Raw genomic sequence first — 22,338 nt, 5'->3', positions numbered from 1 at the left:
CCTACAGATTTGCGCCTGGAGTTTATTTCTGACGCGCTAAGCAGGCGGGAGGGTGCTTTGCCACCAGGCCAGGATCCCCAAGGGCCCGCACCTTGCACTCGTTGGACGCCGCCAGCCGCGTCTAATGCTTCCGGGCTCCTCCTCCCCTCCCTTTCTGGACGCTCCGTAATTATTCGGTCCATTCCGGAGAAAGAGAAGACAAAAGTCACTTTGGCGCCCCCTCTCTACCTTCTATTAGGACTCAGGGACTCTCGGCCGCTTCCCGAGCTTGCAATTGGAACAGAATCTGCGCGGACTACGGCGCTCCAATTGCGTTTCTGACGGAAGCCGGAATTTCGCTCGGCCCCTTGCAACGTTTCCAAGGGAAGGTTCGTACATTCGTGACAGTCCCTGGCAGCCGCCCAGCCCGGGACTTGGGGCTCCACTCCCCATTGGCCAGCCGTGGGCGTGACGCGCAGGAGGCGGGGCCTCATCAGCTGTTTGCGGGATGCCCCGAGCGGGCGTATTTTGGAAACAATACCGCGCGGTGCACAGTGGCCTCCTCCCGCGCCAGCCAGCCAGCTGCCGCCGCCGCCCCTGCCCGCGCCTCCCGCCACCCGCCTCAGCCCGGTGAGCGCGCGGGAGGCCGGGGACCGGGCGGAGTTGGATCGCACCTCCTCGGGGAAGTGGGGAGAGGAGTCGTGCTGCGCATGGGGGCCCGGGAAGGGTTGGGCTGCAGGCGTCTGGGGTGACCATGAAGGACTGGAGCGCTGGGGTGCGGGAACGGGGTGCAGAACCCTCATCTAGGTGCAGTGCTCCACGAGGGAACTTGGGGGTAGCAGCATTTCAGACAGCAAGGAGTTGGGTCCAGGTGGGCAGGGGAACCTGCGGTTCACTGCTGAGCAGACCTGGGCTCCGGAGAACGGCCGGGCCTCTGGATCTGACTTTGGGGTAGGACAGGGAGTTGTGGGGCGGCCAGCCTCCGTGCGGAGTCTGAAGGCTCTTCTCCTTAACAGCTGGGCTCTTTCCCTCCTTCCCAATTGCGTCTGGGCGCCAAGCCCCTGAGTGCTCGTCACGCTGGACCCTGGCGCGGAGCCCTGGCATCACGATTCGGAGGCTGAGACTCTCTCCTGGAGTCACCCAGGTCTGCTGTGTGTCGTGTGGGTGCGTGTGTATGCATGTATGTGTGCGTTCCCAGATTTTAACTCCTATAGAGGTTCAGAGTGCCTGGCTCCTGTCTTCTCCTGGGAGGAGGAGTCTTAAGTTCAGCATCCTTGTTACAGCCGTTGGGGGCTGGAATGGCTCCAGCGGGCTTTGGTTCCCCTTGCTAGGAATAAAGCCCTCCCAGGCTGTGCTCTCAAGAAGTGTGCTCCTCCTACCAGTTTGGACATGACCGCCTCAGCTCAGGCAAAGGGGAGAAGTGGGTCTCCTTGCCTTACCCCAGTTTACCTTTGACTTTGCCCCGGACCCTTTGGGAGGCTCCCACCTACAGAAGAGCCACCTGCAGTTCCTGTGGAGAATGGGTAGGGTCCCAGGGCTTGCAGAGACACACCCTATGGCTACATGTCCCCCACAGTCCAGTCCAGTCCAGTCCAGGCAAGGGCTGAACTTTGGGGCTTTGCTGGGAGGGGGAGGGGGAGGTGACAGGCTTCAAAGGAAAAACCAAGACAATGACTGCTGCTTGTGATTTGCTTTGGTGGGCCCCTTTTTAGGCTGGGATTGCCAGCTTGCAGAGAAAAGGCTGAAGGGCAGGAGGGGAGCCCCTGCCAGGTAACTGGCAAGACAGCTCTTGGTCCTTTTAACCGGAAACTTCGTTTCCTGGTGCTGATGAGCTGAAGATCTCCTCCCCTCTTTTGGGAAACACTTTCCAAAGAACACCATGTGCCTGTTTTGCCATCCCAGCCAGCGTCTCCTCACTCACCAGGGAAGAGGGGAGAGATGGGATCAGAGATAGCTCACGGGCTTGTTGGGATGGAGAGAGGGTTGAAGCAAGCACCTCAGAGACCGCTCGAATTTAGGGAAGCCAAGATTCTGAATTTAAGTGAGATTCCTTTAAGTACTTTACCAACCCACAGACCATTTGGCTTGTTCTTCAAAGGCAAGGGACTGGGAGACAGAATTCCCATGGGCTCTCTAATTGAATCTGGCAGCGACAAACAGTATCTCTATATCCTTAACCATTCAGGTAGCTGCTGCTTCTGTTGCCCCAGGGACCATAACAGAGTGTGTGTGTGTGTGTGTGTGTGTGTGTGTATAGCTGTGTTGGGAGCTCAAGATGCTGGGTGGCTCCCAGCTCATATTTCCAAAAGCCATCAGGTGGAGCAAGAGGAACTTCTTTATCACCAAGAAACCCCTCTCGACAACCTGAGTAGTATAGAGGCAGTGAGTGAGGTCACAGAAAGAGGGGTGAATTTCACTTCCTTCTGTGAGGAAGATTATACCAGTCTCAGGTTCAGCGCTGACAGGAATGGTAGGCTGTAGGGAAAGAAGATTGAAGTCATGGGTCCTAGTGAGTAGGCTGAGCTGGGGAGGCTGGCCTCACTGCCGGGTGTTGGACCTCCCCTCTAGGCCAAGCTGCTGCTGTGCTGGGAGGGCAGTGACTAACTTGGGTCTTTCTGCCCTCTCTCCCAGGACACAGGCTTACCACACCGTGGAGCCTGTTTGTTGTGTTGAGCAAGCAGGGGGTGGAGACCAGAGTAGATGGGCAGGTGGGGCGGGGCTTAGTGGGTTTGGAGGGAACCCGGGACAGCCCTAGGATTGCTGGCTTTTGTTTTTTTGCTGCCCAGCCAGAGCTCAGCTCAGACTGAGATGAGTGCTTGGGTGGTTACTCTTCAGGGAAGTGAGTGAGTGAGAGAGAGAGAGAGAGAGAGTGTGTGTGTGTGTGTGTGTGTGTGTTGTGAGCGTGGTGTGTACTGCCCATCCCCCGTCGCAGCACCCTCTGCCCTCCCACAGCCACTCACAGGGTCTAGTCTTGTTGACATTTCCCCAGGTGTCCTGCATGCTTGGAGCAGTTGATCATACCCCTGCTATTGCTCAGAGTCAACAGCAGTTAGACTTCGTGACCCGAACCAGCCTGGGTCAGAAGAAAAGGCCCGGGGGGGGGGGGGGCTCTGGGAGGGCCCAGGGCTGAGGTATGGCGCACCCTTGGACATGAGGCCACACCCTTGGACATGAGACCATGGTAGTACTTTATCACCGGTTGTCTGTCCTCAGTACCTGGCCCCACTTCCCCAGATAAGAAGGGGAAGCAGGAAAGAAGAAAGGGGAGGAGAATCCTTCAGGCTTGGCCCAGGGAGGAGCAGCATCCCAGAGGCCTGCCTTGCACCCTAACAGGGGAGATGGAGCCGCCTCAGTGTGTGGAGGAGCTGGAGGATGACGTGTTCCAGCCAGAGGATGGGGAGCCGGGGACCCAGCCTGGGAGCTTGCTCTCTGCTGACCTGTTTGCCCAGAGCCAGCTGGACTGCCCTCTTAGCCGTCTGCATCTCTTCCCTCTCACCCACTGCTGTGGCCCTGGGCTTCGACCCACCAGCCAGGAGGACAAGGCCACTCAGACCCTCAGTCCAGCCTCCCCGAGTCAGGGTGTCATGCTGCCTTGTGGGGTGACCGAAGAACCCCAGCGACTCTTTTATGGTGAGTGCTCTTAGCCTCAAGACTCCTCCCATAGAGATTGGGGGAAAAGAGGGGACTTCCCCTCCTCAGACCTGCACTTTGTTATTTCCTTCCCCAAATTGAACAACAGGGGCTATGGATTCCTCGACTCTTGTCACTCTGCTTCTCTGCTTGGTATTGCTTTTCACTTGTGCTCCTCGGGCACCAAGAAAGGCAAGTGGCAATGCCATCATTTCTGCCTTTATGTCCCTTTCTGCAGGGATCTTTGGGGCCATGGTGTCTTTTGGGGTTGGAGAGAGGGTACCTAGGCCTTGGGCTTGACATCCTTTTGTGTTCCTGGGAGTGATATGTCTTCCATACATTGGCCAGTGTGACCCCAGAGAAGGTTGGGGGATCTGTGACTCGCTGATGACACTGAAGGGAAAAACCCAGCCCTTTCTGGAAGGGAAGGTTCCTGAAGGCAGAAGGTGTCACTTGGGACTTTCTGTGCTTGGAAGGGGAACTAGAGAAAGAGGTTGGGCTTGCTGGGGCTCAGTGCCAGCACAAGAACAGTTTGCAAGGCTCAATCAGACAAGACCCCTTCATTTGTGGGCTTAAGTGGTTTGTTTTATGAGTAACGTGCCCTCCTCTGGTGAAGGAATAGGGTCAGACACTCAGTCCGCTTTCTTCTTTTAGCACAATAGCTTACGGAGGGAGGGGAAAGGTTCGGAGGCTGCCTTGCTAGGTCTGAGGGAGCCTATCAAGAAGACGCTGCAGTTATTCCCAAGGGAGCTGCCCAGTAGTACTTTGGGGAGGCGGGGAAGATGGATACAGCGGGCTGCGGGGAAGAGGGAACAGAGGGAGGAGGCGGGCGGGCACCCCTAGCGGCAGCTCGCTTGCCAGCATTTGGGTAGGGCGCAGCACTGGTCTCGAGGTCTTGCGGTCTGGCCTGGGGCTCCTCCAGAGAGGAACTTGGCTATCCAGTGGGTCCGAGGAGTTTTCTCTCCGTAGTTTTAGCACCACTGCCCAGAGCTTCAGGACCTGGGACCAGCCAGGAGGAAAAAGTGAAGGCACATTTTGGTTTTCTCTTTCTCCTGCCTTGCTTTGCTCAACCCAGGAACTCTGGAGAGCTGCCTCCGGAGCTTTTCCAGAGAAGAGCTTCAACCTGCTACTGCATGAAAAATAAATTGTGGTCCAGCATAGTTTGGTAAATAAAGACAGAAGGCTGGCGGGCTCCCACACACATAGTCCTTTTGCCCTGGCACTTCCTGGGAGTGGAGAAAGCTAGGACCTTTCCCTCCCTCTGAGCATCGGCTTTTAGATGCTTGGGCAGCAGGCAGGTTGGGCTGTCCACGTCTGGAAGTGTGTCTGATCAAGGCCTCAGGCCCTCCGCCCCAAGCCTCAGTCAGGAGTGGTAGGCACGGGGTGGATGGTGCAGTTGTGGAGAATGCTGAGATGTGGGCCCTCTGTCTTTGCAGGCAACGCTGGCTACCGGCTCCCTCTCCCTGCCAGCTTCCCTGCAGGCTTGCCTCTCGGGGACCAGCCCCCTGAAGGGCAGTGGCAGCATCGAGCAGAGGTACAGATTGCCCGAAAGCTTCAGTGCATTGCAGACCAGTTCCATCGACTTCACATGCAGCAAGTAGGCATGGGGCCTTGGGGCGGGGTTGGGAGGAGAGTCTGCTGGGGCTGGGGGCTAGGACCTGCCTCAGCAACTCATCTCTGCCAGGCCCCATGGAGATGGTGCCAGAGTTTTGACCTTGGCCACTGTGAGTCCCATGAACCAGCTGGGCCCAATGGGCTGAGCACTCTTGCCATCTCTGAGCTCCAGGTTGGTTCTCTGTCCTCTCTGAGCTCAGGCTTTCCTAAGAGCGGTTTGTCCAGCGGTTTGTCAGGAAGCGCTACCATCTCTCCTGGGGAAATGGGGTGGCTTGCTACAGCCAGCCTTGTGTGACACAGTGTGTCTGCTGGAGGCCAGGTTGGGAGACTGTCCCTCCCAGACCCAAGGGGAAGATTTTCAGGCTGCTGCAGTGCAGACAGACAGTCGGACATTTGGTGGGGGGTGGTGCCTGACTTGAGGTGCGGTGGGAACCGGGTAACCAAGGCCAACTAAGGCTGAGGGATGGGCTTGAAAGGGGGAAAGTGGTGGAACCGGTTGTAACCTGACACTTTCCAGCTGGGGAGGCTGCTCCTCATTGTCTCTGTCTGGGAACGGGGACCTGGGACTCTGGAGAGCAGTACCTCAGAGAGTCTCTCCAGATTGGCGGCCGGGGCACTTGGCCGGCAGCCTGGCACTGGCCCCGCCGGGGTGGAGCATCGCGTGTCTGCAGAGCATGTGGCAGTCCATCAACAAAGGCGGCGGCTGGCAGGCTCGTGCTGGGGGAGCCCTCCGTGCCACGGCTGGAGGCTGCCCCACTCTGCAGCCAGCCGCTGTCTGGGCCAGCCTCTGGGCACTTAACCCTTCCTCTCTGGGCTGGCTTTCTGGATGGCTGCCAAGGCAGGGAGGGGGCCCAAGGCTGAATCCGTGCTTGGACAACCACCACAGAAGCAAAGGCACGCCACCTGGAGAGGAACACAATCCCTGCCTCGGCAGCCGTCCCGGCTAGCGGGTTGTGTGTTTGTGTGTATGTGTCTGGAGTCAAGAGAATGAATAACTCATCACGATTGGGCAGACCCTGAGTTTAGATGGGTAACTTCAGGCGATCAGAGTGGGTTTGACTAAAAGGCCAAACCATTGCCAACGCCAAGGGAGAGTTATCTTTTGACCACCTGAGAACAGACCATTGGGGGTTACATATGATTAACGCCTTCTGCCAAGGAGTTCTGAGGGAAATCTGGGGCTAGACCTGGTCCTGGCTGGCACTCCCAGTCCCTTAGTGATCTGGAAGAGAGGGGGGCCCTATGCTTAGGTGATAAGGCAGCCTGGCTTCCTCCGTTCGCCCCTCTCTCCAGTCCCTAGTCCCTCCTTTGATTGTTTTCTGGAAACATGGCTTCAGATCTCCTCTGCATTCCATGTGTGGGCTCACTGATTCTAGATTTCCGTCTCTTGGCCTCCTCCCTCCCCCTTTCACTCTAGCCTGGTTGTACAGGCCTATGGTTGAGACCAGCTCAAAGCTTCCAGTCCCCATGCTGGAGCTGCTGGAGGGCACAGCGGCTGTGGTTCTCCCAGATCCATCTAGAGGGCTGTCATTCCCAGTAGACCTGATGTCTCTCAACAGTTGTTTCTCAGAATATTCGTACATCCATTGGTGAGCCCTCCATAGGCTTGGGAGCAGGCTGGGAAGACAGGACTAGAACATAGCCCAGCGCCCTTTCTTGATGACTCAGTCCTGAAGGGGAGGAGGCAGCCCTCATTTGAAGAGCTGACCTGCTCTTTGCTGCTTGGCACCATTTCCCCCAGTCCCGGGCTCCCTTTTTGAGGGTATCTTTCAAGCTATCAGCTAGAGCTATCCCAGCCTGGGAGGAGGGGCAGAACAGCAACCAAAGGAGAAGCACAGAGAATCTCCCCTATGGTGGTCTACACCTCCCCCCTGCTGGCTCCTGCTGTGTCCCTATGTCCCTTACCCTCCTGCCTGCTGTCTACTCCTGTCTCACAGTCTCAGGAGGCCTGTTGGCTAAGCCTTTCGAGCCCAGAGCCAGTTTTACCAAATTTTCCATTACAGAGAACCAGGCTTTTTGTCTGTGGAATCCTCTGGCTTTTAACCCTATCCTCCCCACTAACCCTGCTCACAGACCTTCTCCAGGAGCTCATCCTGCAGGAAGGGCTAGGATAATGGCCACAGGTTACTGGCACGCAGAGGAACTTTCAGCAGCTAGCTTTAAGAAGTGAGTCATTTTCTGACCCTGATTATGACATAAACCACAGTCTAATATTTCATATCTAGAAAGTATTGTTGTGGCTCCTATATCCTTTTTTTTTCTTTTCCTAGTCCCTTCCTCTGTAGGCAGGGACACCAAGGTGCTAGGAAGAAAGTGGTTTAGGATGAAGTCTCTAGGCTTTGAGTCCAAAATCCCAAAGCCCAGTTTTTTGTTTTTGTTTTTGTTTTTTTTTTTAAAGATTTTATTTATTTATCAGAGAGAGAAGGGGAGAGAGCGAGCACAGGCAGACAGAATGGCAGGCAGAGGCAGAGGGAGAAGCAGGCTCTCCGCTGAGCAATGAGCCCGATGTGGGACTCGATCCCAGGACGCTGGGATCATGACCTGAGCCGAAGGCAGCTGCTTAACCAACTGAGCCACCCAGGCGTCCCCAAAGCCCAGTTTTAAACACCAGCTCTACCACCCACTAGCCATCAGGAAGGCCCTTGGCCTTGTGAACTCTATCTAACTCCTTCTCTGTAAATTTGAGCTAACACCCCAGAACATTATCGTGAAGATTAAGTAAGAAAATACCACTGAAAGTTCCAGGTGTAACACAGTAGGTATTCTTTAATGTGGGTCTCCTGTTGTCTGTTTGGAAGCCTGATCATCCCTCATATTTGTTCTTATCGGTTCACTGTGCATTTCCCACGCTGCTGTAGGCTGCTCCTTAGCAGCACTGCCTTGCCTGAGCTCCCCTCCACCTGCCCTGCACAGAGAAATCAGTGACCAAGCTGTTCACTTGTGGGCCTTGGCCTTGTATATTTCTCCTTAAAGAAGGACGGTCATCCCCTATCGTTAAAGGCCGAGTTTAGGGAGCCAGGAAACACAACCCAAGAGCCAGTAAGGTGTTGAGAGGGCTTGGCTATTTCCTTTCTCTTCAGACCTGGGATGGTGTCCCAGGGCCAGACAATGGCCATTGGTCCCTGAGTCCTGTAGGGATTGTGAGTGTCTGCTTTTGGTCCCTAGTTACGGACCTCAGTTACTCTTTTTCTGTGTCAGGGGAAAACTTCTTCCTAGGAGATGAGGAGCCAAGGGGGTGTGGGGTACTGTGATGGGGTAGTGCATTGTAGGATGGCATTATAGCAAACCGAGTACACCAGCATGACCCTTAATTCAAAATGTTGCAGATACCACTGGATGTTGGACCTCAATTTTTTGCCAACCACATACTTAGTGATCAGTTCAGGCTGGCTCCTCTGGGTGGAAAGGCAAGAATTTGAAGGAAGAAGATCAATGTCCGTGAGGTGCTTTTTGTTGGTTCTGTGGGTCTCCAAAGCAGCAAGAGAGTCAGAGGCTGAGCGCTTTGAGATGAAAGCCCTTCCCAACCCATCTTCCCTTGATGGGGTTGGGAATGGAATGTTCCCCTCTTTTTTTTAATATATACATTTTATTCGTTTATTTTAGAGAGAGAAAGAGTGGAGGGGCAGTGGTGGAGGGAGAGGGACAAGCAGACTCTGCTTTGGGCACCAAGCCCAATGTAGGGCTCAGTCTCTCTCAGATCTCTCATGACCCGAGATCATGACCTGAGCCGAAATCAAGAGTCGGACACTCAACTGACTGAGCCACCCAGATGCCCCTGGAATGTTCTCCTCTTGGTTCCTCTGCAGCGGGTGATCTGTGGTGATCTGCTGATCACAGCCTACCTTCACTCAGGCTCTGTGAAGGCACCCTGGTATTTCTGTGTCTGTCCAGCTTCTACAGTGAAGAGCAGGTGCAAGTTTGCTTTCTCACTGTGTTTCTGGGTTGCTCGGGTCAGAAGGTGTGGGTTCGAGAAACTCCATTCCCCTTGCCAGGGTCTCCTCCAACATGGGCCTAAGAATGGACAGTAGCTGCTATCCCCTTCTCTTAGAAATGTCTCCTATCCCAATGGCACCATCTTGAAATTGATGGGGCAATGTTAAGAAGCCAAGAATCGTCAAAAAAAAAAAAAAAATGCCACAAGAACATTGGAATTCTTTGAGTTGGAAATGACTTTTTCACTTGGACCAGGAGTGGCTTCATTCTGAATAGTCAGATTTGGAAATTCCCTGAGTAGTAATTAGACTTTCTGGAAAATGAAATCTGAGGAAAACGTTAGCCACTCACTAAAAACTATTTTTTGTGGCAATATCACAGAAAGGATCCTAGACTTAAAGGCAGATCTGGGTTCAAATTTCCACCTTTGTCACTTACGAGTTCTCTGTCTACAGGCAAATCATTTAACTTCTCTGAGCCTCAATTTCTAATAGTTACCTAGCAGAGCAGATATAAAAGCCCAGTGGAGATTATAACATATATAACTATTAAGGTGTGGGCAGCTTAACACTTGGAGAAATGTGCCAAAAGATGATTTTAGGATTTTGCTTGGACCTGCCTTTATAGTTCTTAGGGAGCTTGCTTGAAAGTTGTACCCAGAGTGGTGTTTACATCTGCCAACAGCCTGGATCCTTTGTTTAGGGGGCCCTTGACTGCTTCCTGACCCTTTGGGCTCCCTTCCTTGTTGCTGAGTGGTTTTGGGGGCTCAGACTGTGGCTAATGAGGTTGTTGAGGCCCTAGAAGTGGCAGCCCTGGGCAGGAGCCCCAGAGATTCACCTCAGAGTGAGAAGGTCCCTGTGGGGCCAGCCTCTGTTCCAGCAGTGGGAGATCTACCTAGGAGGGTGCCTGGGGAAGAGTGAGGCTGGGGGAGGGGTCGTGGAGGGCCGCTGTGCGTGAGAGCCAGGCATGGGCTTGGGGGCCCTGTGTTTGCTCTGTGGCTGGCTCTGTTTATATCGCTCACTATATTTAGCTTCTGAGTCATCAGCGTGGCTGACTGGAGGCCGAGTTCCCCACACAACTTTGCACCTGACTACTCTCTCTTCCAGGAGAAGGGCCTTGTAGTTCCGGATAGTTCATTCCCTCCTCACCAAGCTAGGCCTTGGGGATGGGAGTGGGTTTTGTTTTGTTTTGTTTTTTTCTCCTTAGGGGAGAAGGGGGGTGATGGGAGGAGGAGTTGAGAGAGGCACTAGAAAAGAAGGATGAAGAAAGCCTTCTTGTTTGTCTTTTGATCGTGTCTGGTAACTGAGAGGGCATGTTCCATGACCAGAATGAGAGCAGTCAGTATATGTGGTAGGAAGGAGGGTCCAGCCTTCGTCCATGCTTAGCTTACCTTGTCCTGGCCCTGGGCAGAACAAGAACAACCAGCTGCCAAGGCCCCGATTTGGGAGTCAGAGTTTTGGGGGCTCCTTTTCCACAGTCTTGGAGCCCCATGGCAGATCTGCTGCTCCTCAATCTCCGGTCTCCTTTACCTTCCACCAGAGCACACACACCAGGATTCCTTCCTGAGTTCTGAAGAAGTTGTCTAGTAGCTCGGTGGAGCAATTGTCAGGCAGATGGAGCCAGAGCCATCCCTGTGGAAGGTTGGGGAAGGGCCCCAGGAGTTCTAGCCTCCAGAGGCTCTGAAGATATGGTTGGTGCACACAGCCCTGTCTCCCAGCCCCCCGTGGCTGGAGCCAGTGGCCTGCAGTTGCATTAGAGGAAACTGTCCTGTCTTCCACTGACACCCAGCCGGCCCTGAGCTACCCTTTCTTCCGTGAGAAAGAGATGGGTGTTACCATCATGGCAGCCAGTGGCCTCCAGATTCTGTTAGCGCTGCTGGCTGCCCTGAGGAAGCTCTTGGCCAGGGATATTTTTTTTCTTTTCCATTTTGCCATATCACTTGTTCCTCTAGCATCTGGGTCAGAAGCCTTTCAGTGGGCCACTGAAATCAAGAGGCTGCCCTGTGAGTTTCAGAATCCCTTGCTCTGCTTGGCAGCCTGGAATTCTAAGCCCAGCAACCTCTAGCTGTCTTGGTCCATCTCAGAGTGAAAAGTCAGGGATTTCCCTAGGACTTCATAAGTCTGTTTAGAAGTTAGCACTCCTGGGGCAGGCGCTCTGAGGGAGAAGATGTTGAGGGAATCTCTCAGCGAGGTTAAGTGGAGCACAGGTTTCCTTGTCCTCCCCATGGGAAGTGATCTGCTCCTAGCAGTAACCAGGCACATTGCTTTACGTGGATGTCTCTCATTAGATCACCACAGTAATCTCATGCCTCTGGATCCTGTTATCCCCATTTTGTAGGACACTGAGGCACACAGAGGAGACACCATGCCCAAGTTATGCTCTAAGTGGCTATGCTAAGAGCCATGCGGATCTGACTGATCCTCAGACTTTGGTCTTCCCACAACCTGTCTCTGCTTCCAGGCACCCCCTGGAAGATAGGAGCATGAGGGAGCACCCACTCACTGCCCTGACCTGCCTCTGTCTCCCATAAAACTTACTTCTATGCTCTTGTTGCCTTCCGTTCAGACTGTACGATAATTGAGGACAGTTGACATCTTGCTCCTCTTTGTATTCTTCGTGAGTCTTAGCTTGGGTCCTTGATAAAAGTGCTTATTTGGGTGCTTGATAAGAGCTTGCTGAATTGAACAAAAACATCTTCTCAACTTCTTTCAAGTGGAATTTTCCTGACGTCTCTCTTATCTCTGTGTTCCTGTTCTCGGTGGTGAGACTTTCTCCCTCAGCCTCGGCCAGGGTGGGTTTGGACTATGATGGCTAAGGGAAAGGGGCGGGAAAACAACTCCTGTGCAAAACAGGGGATAGGAAATTCCTCATTTGAAAGAAACCAAGTGTAGTTTCAGAACATGATCTGAAGTTATAATTTCAGAGCAGTTTCTGCTTTATTTCTGTTTGATTTTCAGTTAGCTCTGCCTCTGGAAAGTTTATTTTTTTCTGGTCCACAGCATCCTTACTAAATAGTTAATGATCTGGAAACAATGTCTTTAAACATATTGGGGGAGTGGCTCAGTGACTATTCTCTTTGAAGAGTTAGAGCTACTTGCCTTGATGTGAATGAACACACTAACACTTTACTGGAAAAACCTAACTCTGGAGTCAGAAGTCAGAATAACCTCCCCCCCATCTAACGTGCTTGGGGGAATGTTTCTGAGCCTTCACCTCCCCGTCTGTACAATGGGATCGATAGAATGTGTACTTCCTGGGTTCCAGATCTTTGTGAAGGGAAATAGGAAGATAGGAAGGTATGAAATATTGTAAATTGCTGCCTGTTTTTGGTAAACTGGCAGGGTTCTTTTTAAGCCTGGCCACAGTGTAGGCTTGCTCTTTGCTCTAGTTCTTCGGGGGTGAATTAGCTTTCGCTGGAGCATCTGGAACACGGGTGACACACAAAAGCCCCCAGAAGGTGTGAATTGGATCCAAGGGGAGAGAGGCAGAGGGAGATTCTTATCCAGTGAAGGGAGGGAACAGTCTTTGTGCTGAGGGTAGAGGCCACGTGGGATGAAACAGAGTTTGATTTGTGTAATCCAACCTTGTCAGACACCACAGCCAGCTCTTTAAAAAAAAAAAAAAAAAAAAAAGAAGAAAGAAAAGAAAAGAAAAAGAAGAAGAAAAAAAGCCTTTTACTAGTTGGGCCTCTCCCTAGGCAAGAGCCTGATCCTATCACATCAAGTACATCTTTAGACCTGGCCAGACATCAGTCGTTGCTGGCCTCAGACAAGTGGGTTATCTTGCAGGGCTGAGTTTTCTGTAGTTGGCCCAGTGTACACTTGATGAGTACCTACTGTGTGCCCCTGCATGCTCCCTGTTACACAGGACGTGTGGCTGTCTATTCAGTTGCCATGCCTTGTACACAGTGGGGGTGACTCAAGCCCTTGTTAGCTGGATCACCTTTGTGCCCTGACCATAGCAAGAAAGTGGGCTGGAGAAAGAAGAGCCTGAGGTCTCCAATGCCTGTCTGTGCTCTCTTAACTGAAGAGGATACTTTTTTTTTTTTTGAAGATTTTATTTTTTTGTTTGACAGAATCAGCGAGAGAGGGAACACAAGCAGGGGAAGTGGGAGAGGGAGAAGCAGGTCTCCTGCTGAGCAGGGAGCCCTCCTCGGGGCTTGATCCCAACATCTCGAGGTCATGACCTGAGCTGAAGGCAGACACTTAATGACTGAGGCACCCAGGTGCCCATGAAGAGGATATTCTTATCCACCATGTTGGATCCCATTCTCTTGGGGCATTCACCTCTATTTTTCCCCCATGCCTTGGTCCTACCCTCTCAACTCTCAGTTGGAGGCCTTCTGGTGTAACCTTCAATTCCCAGCAATTTCCCATCCCCTGTACCTCAACCTCCTGATCCCGAAGGGCACCCTGACTCTGCATTCCTAGAACCCCCACTTTTTGCAGGTTCCCAGACTTAGAAGTCTGCTCAAGCTAAGTCTAGGAGAGCTGGGCACTGCTCTGGGGGTTTGCACTCCCTGAGCTCAGGTTCTGTGCCCTGTGCTTTGCCAAGCACCTAAGCATCGAGGCCAAGCCTACTCTTTCCCGCTTCCCTTCTCCTCCCCTGTTCCTCTGCACCTTCTGCTAGAAGCATCCATGTTCCATGGCGATTGGGTGTCTTTGTGTACCTCATCCTGTTCACTGAATGTTGATTTCCTTCCTCCTTACTGTTTCTCTCATAGGCCTCCCTTCATGTCCTTTTTCTTTCCTTTCTGGTCAGGCCCTTTTGTTTAATTTTTTTTTTTTTCAGTATTGTATTTATTGTTGTTTCTCGTAATCAGGGCATTTGTTGATAGTTTTGGTATGAGGCACCTCGGTTGAGAAAGAGGGCCTTTTGGGGGCTGTCCTGTGGCAAGAGAAGGCTGAGTGGAATTTGTGTGGCATCTGCTTGTGCCCAGAGCAGGGGCTCCTAAGGCTGAGGACTGGTTACCAGGCTGTGTGCTTGCTGGTCTCGTGGCTGCCGCACGGCCAGCTTGACTCCTGATGGGACAGCCTGGTCTCCCAGCCCAGCCAGACCCTCCAGTAGGCTGGCTGGATTCAGCCATTGGAGCTCGGAGTTGTAATCCTGAGGGTAATTGTGGATGACAGACTTCACATCACAAACCATAAGGTTGGGAAGCACCTCAGTGGTTTCCAAATACCTGTCTGTGGCCTGGCTGCTTCAGAACCACCTGGGCAGGGTTTACCTCGGGCTTGGCCAAGTCATCATTCTGTTGGGAAGAGATCGAAAGAGACTGAGGAAAAAAAAAAAAAAAAGACCCAGTCACAAAATATTTTCCTCTAGGCTCACAAGTGATTTTATTTTCTTCTCTCTCATTTCTTGTGTTTTCCAGTTTTTTCTACTGTTAACATGTATTACTTTGATGACTAAAATATACCATAAATGTTACTTCTGATTTTTAAAATGGCACCGTGGGGCGCCTGGCTGTCTCAGTCAGTGGAGCGTGTGACTCTTGATCTCTGGATTGTGAGTTCGAGCCCCATTGTAGGTGCAGAAATTACTTTAAAAAAAAAAAAAACCTTAAAAATAAATAAACAGATAAAATTTTTAAATGTCACCCAGAGCACTTGTTCAACGTACAAATTCCTGGGCTGCTTCCCCGGAGATTCTGGCCCAGTTGGTCTGGGTGGAACCCTGGGACTCCATATTTATAATAGCATGTCCGCAGATTCTGTGACGCGGTCAGGTTTGGGAACAACGGATCTCATACCGTGCCTGCATTTCTCCTATAAGGGAAGTGAGGACTCACTAACAGGCTGGTGGGAAGCCCCTGCCTACAGCCAGGTACTCTGGTTCCTGGCACAGGGAGCCTTCCTTGCTGATCCATGTACCCGAAGGCCTGTCACAGACAGATGCATGGGGCTTGGGTCCTTCCCAACGGTGGGCCTATGTGGCCTGCCTTTGTCTCCCAACAAGACCAGAAGTGGGATTGGCCCAGGCCACAAATCATAGAATTATGATCTCCCTTCCTTGGCTATTGGGCTATTTTGATGCAATTTAGAGAAGGGGAGGGGAGAGGGTCTGCTTTGGCATAAAGAAAGGTGTATGGTGGCACTCAGAGAATAATGATAATGGGTAAAGCCATTGCTCTAGGGGCCAGGTTGGAATTCTTCCAGTCCCGGCCACTTGGTAGCCTTGTAGCTGAGTTATTGAACTCTTTCAATGTTCTCATTGTAAAATGGGGATGATGGTATAGAACAATCTCATAGGGCTGTTGAGAATGGCCAAACGAGTTTAATATGTCTCCAAGTCATTTTGGGATCTTGTTAAAAATGCACATTCCAATTCAGTAGATCCTCATTTCTAGTAAGTTCCCTGGGGATGGCGAGGCTGCTGGTCCACGGACCCCACTTTGAGAAGCAAGGATGTAGAACAGAACAGAGCCTGGCAGAATAGTAACTCAGTGTTACTATTCTTGTATGATTGTGGTTGTTATTGTTGCTTGGTCTTTTCAAACAGGCACCTGAGAAGACTTGGAATTCCAGCAGACGGGCCTCTCGGGGGACCAGTCTTTTCCTGGATTTTCCGCCACATGACCTTTCCACCTGTCCTGGGCAGCAGCTGGGGGTGGGAAGCAGGAGGAGGGGTGCCCTGCTCAGCTGCTGCAGGCAGGCCTGAGAGCCTTCAGGTTTTGCAGCTGAGTCCTTTTTCACGCTGCTTTACTCTAACCAGATTTTGTTAAGCCGGCTGTGTTTCCTCTTTTTACTCATCTTTGTTTACAAAACACAAGGAAGCCATCAGTCTCCTGCTGCAGTCTGCCAGGACTCCTCTGTGGCACACCCCGATTTCCCCTCCTGGCAGTGGCCTGGGCTCCAGCTTTCTGGGTGGTTTTCCAGCCTCCCTTCCTCAGGGGTCAGGGGCTCGATGTTGCCCCAGACAGAGAAGGGCATTCTGTTCACCTGCCTCAGCATGGCCCTGACGTCAGCCTCAGTCTGCAGGTCACCTCTCCCCACTTAGTGGCCCAAGTCCAGCTGGGGATTGGGGTGGGGGTGGCAGGAACACAGAACCTGCATGGTTGCCTGGGGCAAAGTCCAGGAGGCCAAGGCCAGCTGCCCCCACAAAGCTCCAAGGGTGCAGGTGACCTGGGCTCACTTTCATTCTGCCCCTGACTTAGCCTGTCCTCTTCATCGGAGAGGCAAGGGCTGGGGCAGTGGTTAAAGAGAGCACAAAGAGGGCCCGGCTCTGCTGTCAGTTCACCGGGAAGCTGCAATGAGCCCGGTCCAGCCTGTGCTGGCTTCTTCTGGCATGCTGGCTTTTTATTCCCCTATCCACTGAGGACCCCGTGGAGAGGGCCCCAATCCAGTCCTCCTGCCCTGGCAGACAAAGAGAGAACAAAGACCGCCTCTTCCAGCACCCCAGTCCTCTCTGGTGGGGGGGGGAGGGGCTCCACTGGCCCCTGGGAAAGGGTACCTGTGTGGGCGGGGCCCCAGCCCCAATCCTGTGAGCCCCTGACCCCTGACCTTTGCCCCCAGCTTCCCTGCCTGACAGTAGGACCTGGGATAACCTCCAGAGAGTAGTGTGCATTCTTTGTTTTTGTTTTGTTTTCAAGTATGTTCTTGCTTAACGTTTAATTGGCTCCAGTCAGTAGGAAAGTGCTCCAAGAGGGATTATTTATGGCTTACTGTCAAGAGCAGCTATAAAAAGGGCAGCAGCAAGCTGGAGATGCTGGGAAGGGAGAGAGGGCAGGCGCACAAGTGTGTGTGTGTGTGTGTGTGTGTGTGTGTGTGTGTGTGTCTCTGTGTATGCGCGTGTTTGCACTGGATGAAATCAGATTTTTGCTGCCTCAGCAGTGTGGTTTAAATTGAAGATTAACCCTTTGACCTTCACAGTGTCAAATCACTTGCAGATGGAGGCTCCCCCCCTTTCCCCCTTGTTCTCTGTGTTACTTTGGAGTTGGGGGAGCGAGGGGGGCACCTCTTCTCTTTCTTTCTGAAGAAAGTTTGTTGTTCATGCAGCTGAGGTTTGAGGGGCTCAGGAGCCAATCTGATTAAAAGCAGCACTTGGCTAAACTCTGGAAAATCCAGCAAGCAGGGGAAAAAGTTTAATCCTCTTGTGCACAGTGCATAAAGAGCCTGGTCTTTTCTTTTTAATGTTAAAACTGCCATTGTTTTTGGAGAACTCAACTATCTCTCCCTCATCGCCACTCTTCTCATCACCCTCCTACTCCAATTCCCCCCTCCTCTCCCCAGGTTGCTGTCCTGATAGGATTAAAGTGCTGCCCCCAGACAACCTCAATCTAAACTTTTATTGGGAATGATAAGGACTTGGGAGTTGTGGAGGCTACAGGCTACTTTTAGGAATTAACTTCTTTTTTTTTTTTTTTTTTTTGCCTTTTCAGCACCAGCAAAACCAAAATCGGGTGTGGTGGCAGATCCTTCTCTTCCTACACAACCTTGCTTTGAACGCAGACGAGAACAGGAATGGGGCGGGTCCCAGGTGAGGCTGGGCCGCCCTCTTTGTCCGGGGCACCACAGGAAGGACTTCAGCAAGGACTGACACTGTGTCATGTGAAGTTGATTGTTGCTGTTTTGCATTTGCATTTGCCAAGTTTCTCTTCCGTGTACATAAGACATACCCTACACGGGACTTCTTTCCCCGTTCAGGACCTCGACCAGGAATGAGGGCCTTTGTCAAACACTGTTGAAGCGGAGGCTGATGGGTCTGTAGTGTGGGACCTCCCAAGGGCTCTGACAAGTCCCGTCTTCAGTGAGTGGTTGTTAAAGATAACCAGGTAGTGATGTTCTCCAGCCAGTGGATGTACTTTTCCTACAGGGGCTTGGTTAAGAAATAGGAGACTGGATTAGACTCCTGGTCCCGCCAATGCTGTCAGCCTTCCACCATGGACAGGCCCGAGATCTGCCAGTCATACTGCTTTCATTCCCCAGGGCCTCGGCCAGGGGCTTTCCAGCTGAGCATGGCAACTTCCATGAGGCCAGTCAGCCAGCTCCATATCTGGGTTCTCCTTTGGCCCAGCCAGTGCCAGCCCCAAGGGCTCAGGGATTCTGGCCCAGCCCCTGTCATCTCCAGCAGACCTCAGGGAGGGTTGGGTTTCTCCAAGGACCCCTCAAACGTGCCGCAAAATGAACCACACTTCTGGGTAGGCCTCGAGTCTTACTTGCTCCCGCTCAGAGGCCCAGCGTTGGGCCCGAGGTGCTGGACCCCTGCTACCTCTGGCTGCCTGAGGATGGTTGGGTGTCCACCACGGATGAGCCAAATAGCCAAGGAACGTGCCATAACTAGCAGCTTGTGCCTTCGTCAGCTCTTCTTTCAAAAGACCCAGCCAACAAACTGGTTTTCTCCCCTCTATCTGCGCACTCTGGGGCACGAAGGGCAGGATTACAGTGGAGCTGGGGAACGTGGGGGCCATCCCACCTGTGAAAACCAGCCCGAGAGGAACCCAGAGCCCTTGGTTTCCTTGGAAACAACATACCTCCTCCCGCTTCTCCCCATTCCTTTTCCACACCTAGTGGGATACAGGAAGAAGCCAGCTCCATGGCTTTGTCAGCTGAAATGTGTCTTTTAGAGTAACAGACAATGGTTAGAGTGTGGAACCGTCAAAGCTGGGTACACGTTTCCTGGCTTCCTTCAGCTTCCCGGGAGACCAGAAGGGCGTGCTCTGGAGCTCAGTGGGCTCATAACTGCCTCTGAACTTCCCTTCTCAACCTGCTGTGGCACTAATGGAGAGAATTGAAAGCAGCCAGGCCAGCAGCTCTGATAGCAGATGCGGGGAATCTGAAAAGACACAGGGAATCTGTTAACCAGACACGTAGAAATTAAATTATAATTTTTGCCTATGTAAAAAAAGGTAACATTGGTGCTAACATGAAGCAAGGCCCAAAGAAAAGGTGGCTTCCGTGGGCAGAGAAGACCTCAGGGCTACCCAAGGAAATCAGAGGAGTCCAAGTAGACTCTCAAATCTAAACAAGCCCAAGCTTCTTCAGTTCTACAGAGAAGAGGTCTTCAGGAAGCATTTATCTACTGGATGTACAGTTGGGCAGGTTGTTCACTGCATAAGGGCACCTGCAGAAGAAGGTAATGGAAGCTAAAATTCAGCTCATGCTCTACCCTCCAGGCTATATGCCCTAGTTTGGAGCTATGTCTGCTCAGAAGAAGGGGTGCCTTTCCTAATTTGCACAAAGGTGCCATATGGGCTCCCAGTGGCCCTGAGGTGCAGGACCTCAGACTGTATATCAGCCTTTGTTTTCTTTTGCTTGGATGTTCTGGAGGTATTACCTCTTCTTGGCTAGAATTCTATTCTCAGGGTGTATACCATGGTTTGTCTGCTAAGAAGAAGGGTTCCTGCTTACAAGGAGGAGCCCAGGGAACAGGTGAAGACCAGCTCCGGGACACGCTGACTGTTGTGAAATCCAGCCTTCTTTGCGTGTCTCCGCTCTGTTTTTGGATGTGCATTGGACATGTGCCATTTTTCCCCTCTCCTGGACCAAGGCAGTGACAGGCAGGCTGCTGGTGTATTCCAAATGGCACACAAGAAAACCAGGATGATTTCTGCTAGCCACTTTGAACCCCACTTAGCAAACTTCCCACTGGAGCTGAGTGAGAGAACAAATATATGGTCTGGGGCCTCAGGGCAGAGACAAAGCCAAAGCCATCAGCTTCAGAGATCTTGGCAGGCCCAGGTAAGATGTCCTGTGGCCTGCCCTAAGAAACTGAGCCCAGAGTTTGACAAGCCCACCTGAACACTGAGCCTGGGGCCAGGTGGACGGTGATCTGACTGCACTGTCTCCATCTTATGGGAAGCCAGGAACTAACTCACTGTCCTAAGCAAGCTGGGGCACAATTTAAAACCCCCCTCCTTCTCTCTTGCCCCCAAAACACACAGGAGGTAAACAGCCCCTGGAAGGAGAGAGGTTCCTCCTGGCTGGCTGGTTTTAATTGGCCTAGTGATCTAGACTGGCCCCTTCCCCCTCTGCCTGGTGACTTGGTCTGAACATTCCTCAAGTCCAGCCTCAGGAGACACATCCCTCCCTCTGGGCCCCCTTCCCTCATCTCCAGCCCCCACCCCCCATTCCCCCATCCCCCAGAGCTTGGCCGTCTCTAGTTAGGGGGTGGAGAATCAGATTTGGAGGGAGGGAGACTCTGACCCAGCTCCTGACCTGTAACCAGCTGAAGACTTGTGGAGTTTTTGTGGTTTGCTGAGGGTGAGGGGTGGGTGAGGGGCTGGAAACCTCCCTCTCATTATAGAAAAGCCCTGGAGGGAGGAAGCCTGATATTCAGCCCTTCTAACTCAGAACCCTAGAGTTTCTGGAAGCTGGTAGACAGAACTGGGGAGAGAACCCCCACCCCCAGGCCAGACATCTGACTCCCTTAGTGAGTTGGAGGACCTGGGGTGGCCTTTGCCTTTGCCTGCTTCAGATGTTGGGCTGCTGGAGAGCTGTCCCTGTGGCCTTGCTTAGTGCAAGAGAGAGAAAGATCACCTCCCAGTGACCTCCCCAAGCCCTGAGGGGTGTGAGTCCTTTTCCAGAGCTTACGTGTCAGGGGTTCTCCAAACGCTCAGAGGGGCCCAACTGACTTGTCTCACTGTCCCCAGTGGCCCAGGCTCATCCAGGTTCCAGCCTGGGCATAGAAGGCAGTGGCGGGTGGGGGGGGGGCAGTATTATTTGGGATGGTCCAGCCACCGTCTCCAGTGGGGGCTGGGGAGCCACTGCGCCTGCCCCGGTCAGCAAGGAGCAAGCACACTGAGCTGGCAAGCTTGTGTCATTTGGTGGACTTGATGAAGAGGGGCTATGGAGAGTGGAGAGCAGCAAAAACAAAAAGACTTCTGCCTCCACTACTCTGCGGGGCTTTTGGGAATCAGCATTCAGCCTAGGCTGCAAGAAGCTGCAAGGCCCTCTGGGTACAGGCAGGTCCTTGGTGGGATGCTGGACCTTGGCTGGACTTGGTCCAGGAAGGGGTTAACTTGTCAGCCCTTCAAAGCCTCCTGGGCACACTGTGGGCAGGGGGCACCTCAGCCTGTGGGGACTTGGAGCTTCACAGGAATAACACAGAAAGCCAAGCTCTTCCACAGATAAGCCTCCCAGGCCATGGGAACTGGGAGCCAGCAGCCGGGTCTTCCCCACCCCGTCTCTGCACAAGTAGCCAATGCCTCTCCCTGCTCTGTGAGCATTGCCCAGCGGGCCACCCCCTCCCTGGGTCCACAGGGACTGTCAGGGGGAGACCCAGTGAGAATGTAGCATTTTGTTCAGCCCAGATTAGCTGTCCTGGGTTCTAGGCACTGCCTCTGGAGAGAGACAGGGAAAGAGAGGGAGGGGAGTGGGGATCCATTAACCTGTATAGAATATTTGGCTTTCTGTTCTTCACATGCATGTATGTGTGTGTATACTCTCCCCCATCGATTGGTACAATTTTTAATAAAACTTTTTAAGCAAAGCTGGTCTTTCTTTTTCAAGGTGTGATAAAACTCCAAGGGGATCCCTTAGGGAATTAGAGACTCCTCACTTGTTTCTGGCTGCTGTTCTGAGTTAGCCCCAGGCTCCCTGCTTTTGTTGGGACTTCCTGTCCCCTCTGGGAGTGGAGAGGAGCTGTGCTGACCTCACAGTTAGCAGCACCGGAGAGGCTCCATGAGGTGGAAAGACTGGGGCTTTGAATCCAGACTTGGATTTGGATCCGGTTTCAGTGTCCACCAGCTGAACAATCTTGGGCAAATGATGTCCCCTCTCTGAGCCTACTGCTTTTCCATGAGGATGTGTAAGCAACGCTGGTCTGCAGAACAGAGGGGAAGGGCAGAGGCCCTCAGTGGGAGCAGGCTTGGTGACCCCCAAAATGCCTAGGAGCCCCTCTACCGCCCTCTACCCCTCTCCTGTCCTGTGTCTAGCTGGTCTTTGATTTCTTTTATCAAGGCAGCATCTCAGGAGGTGTGCTGGTTGGAGGGGGACTTGAATTTCCTTGTGGATTAACAAGGTGTCTGACTCAAAAGGGTCATTAAAATCCCTTGACAGAATTCTGAAAATCCTTGGAAAAAGCCCCACTTCTGGTCCTATGAGCAGTGAACTGCGAGCTGAAGGGCCAGGTCACCTTATCCATGTGGGTTTCCTGTGATTTAGGAGGCCTTCTGCTCTCCAAGGGCCAGCTTTGGACTCCAGTTCCTACCCTCACAGATAGTAGGAGCTTTCATGTCAATTG

General features: G+C 52.6%; 1 protein-coding gene across 1 annotated transcript; it reads left to right on the top strand.

Annotated features, from left to right (window-relative positions):
- The first annotated feature begins 442 nt into the window (after window positions 1-442).
- BMF (Bcl2 modifying factor) lies at window positions 443-21,579 on the top strand. Its single transcript, XM_059372501.1, is given in 7 exon segments — window positions 443-552; window positions 554-609; window positions 996-1,040; window positions 1,043-1,123; window positions 3,313-3,609; window positions 5,046-5,206; window positions 17,537-21,579. Coding segments are annotated over 7 exon segments (807 nt in total). The 5' UTR covers window positions 443-487; the 3' UTR covers window positions 17,639-21,579.
- The last annotated feature ends 759 nt before the right edge of the window (window positions 21,580-22,338 follow it).

The sequence above is a fragment of the Mustela nigripes genome, chromosome 13 (assembly GCF_022355385.1).
Source record: "Mustela nigripes isolate SB6536 chromosome 13, MUSNIG.SB6536, whole genome shotgun sequence".
Taxonomy (NCBI): domain Eukaryota; kingdom Metazoa; phylum Chordata; class Mammalia; order Carnivora; family Mustelidae; genus Mustela; species Mustela nigripes.
Note: the sequence above shows the minus strand (reverse complement) of the source record. Positions and strands in the feature narration are given on the sequence as shown.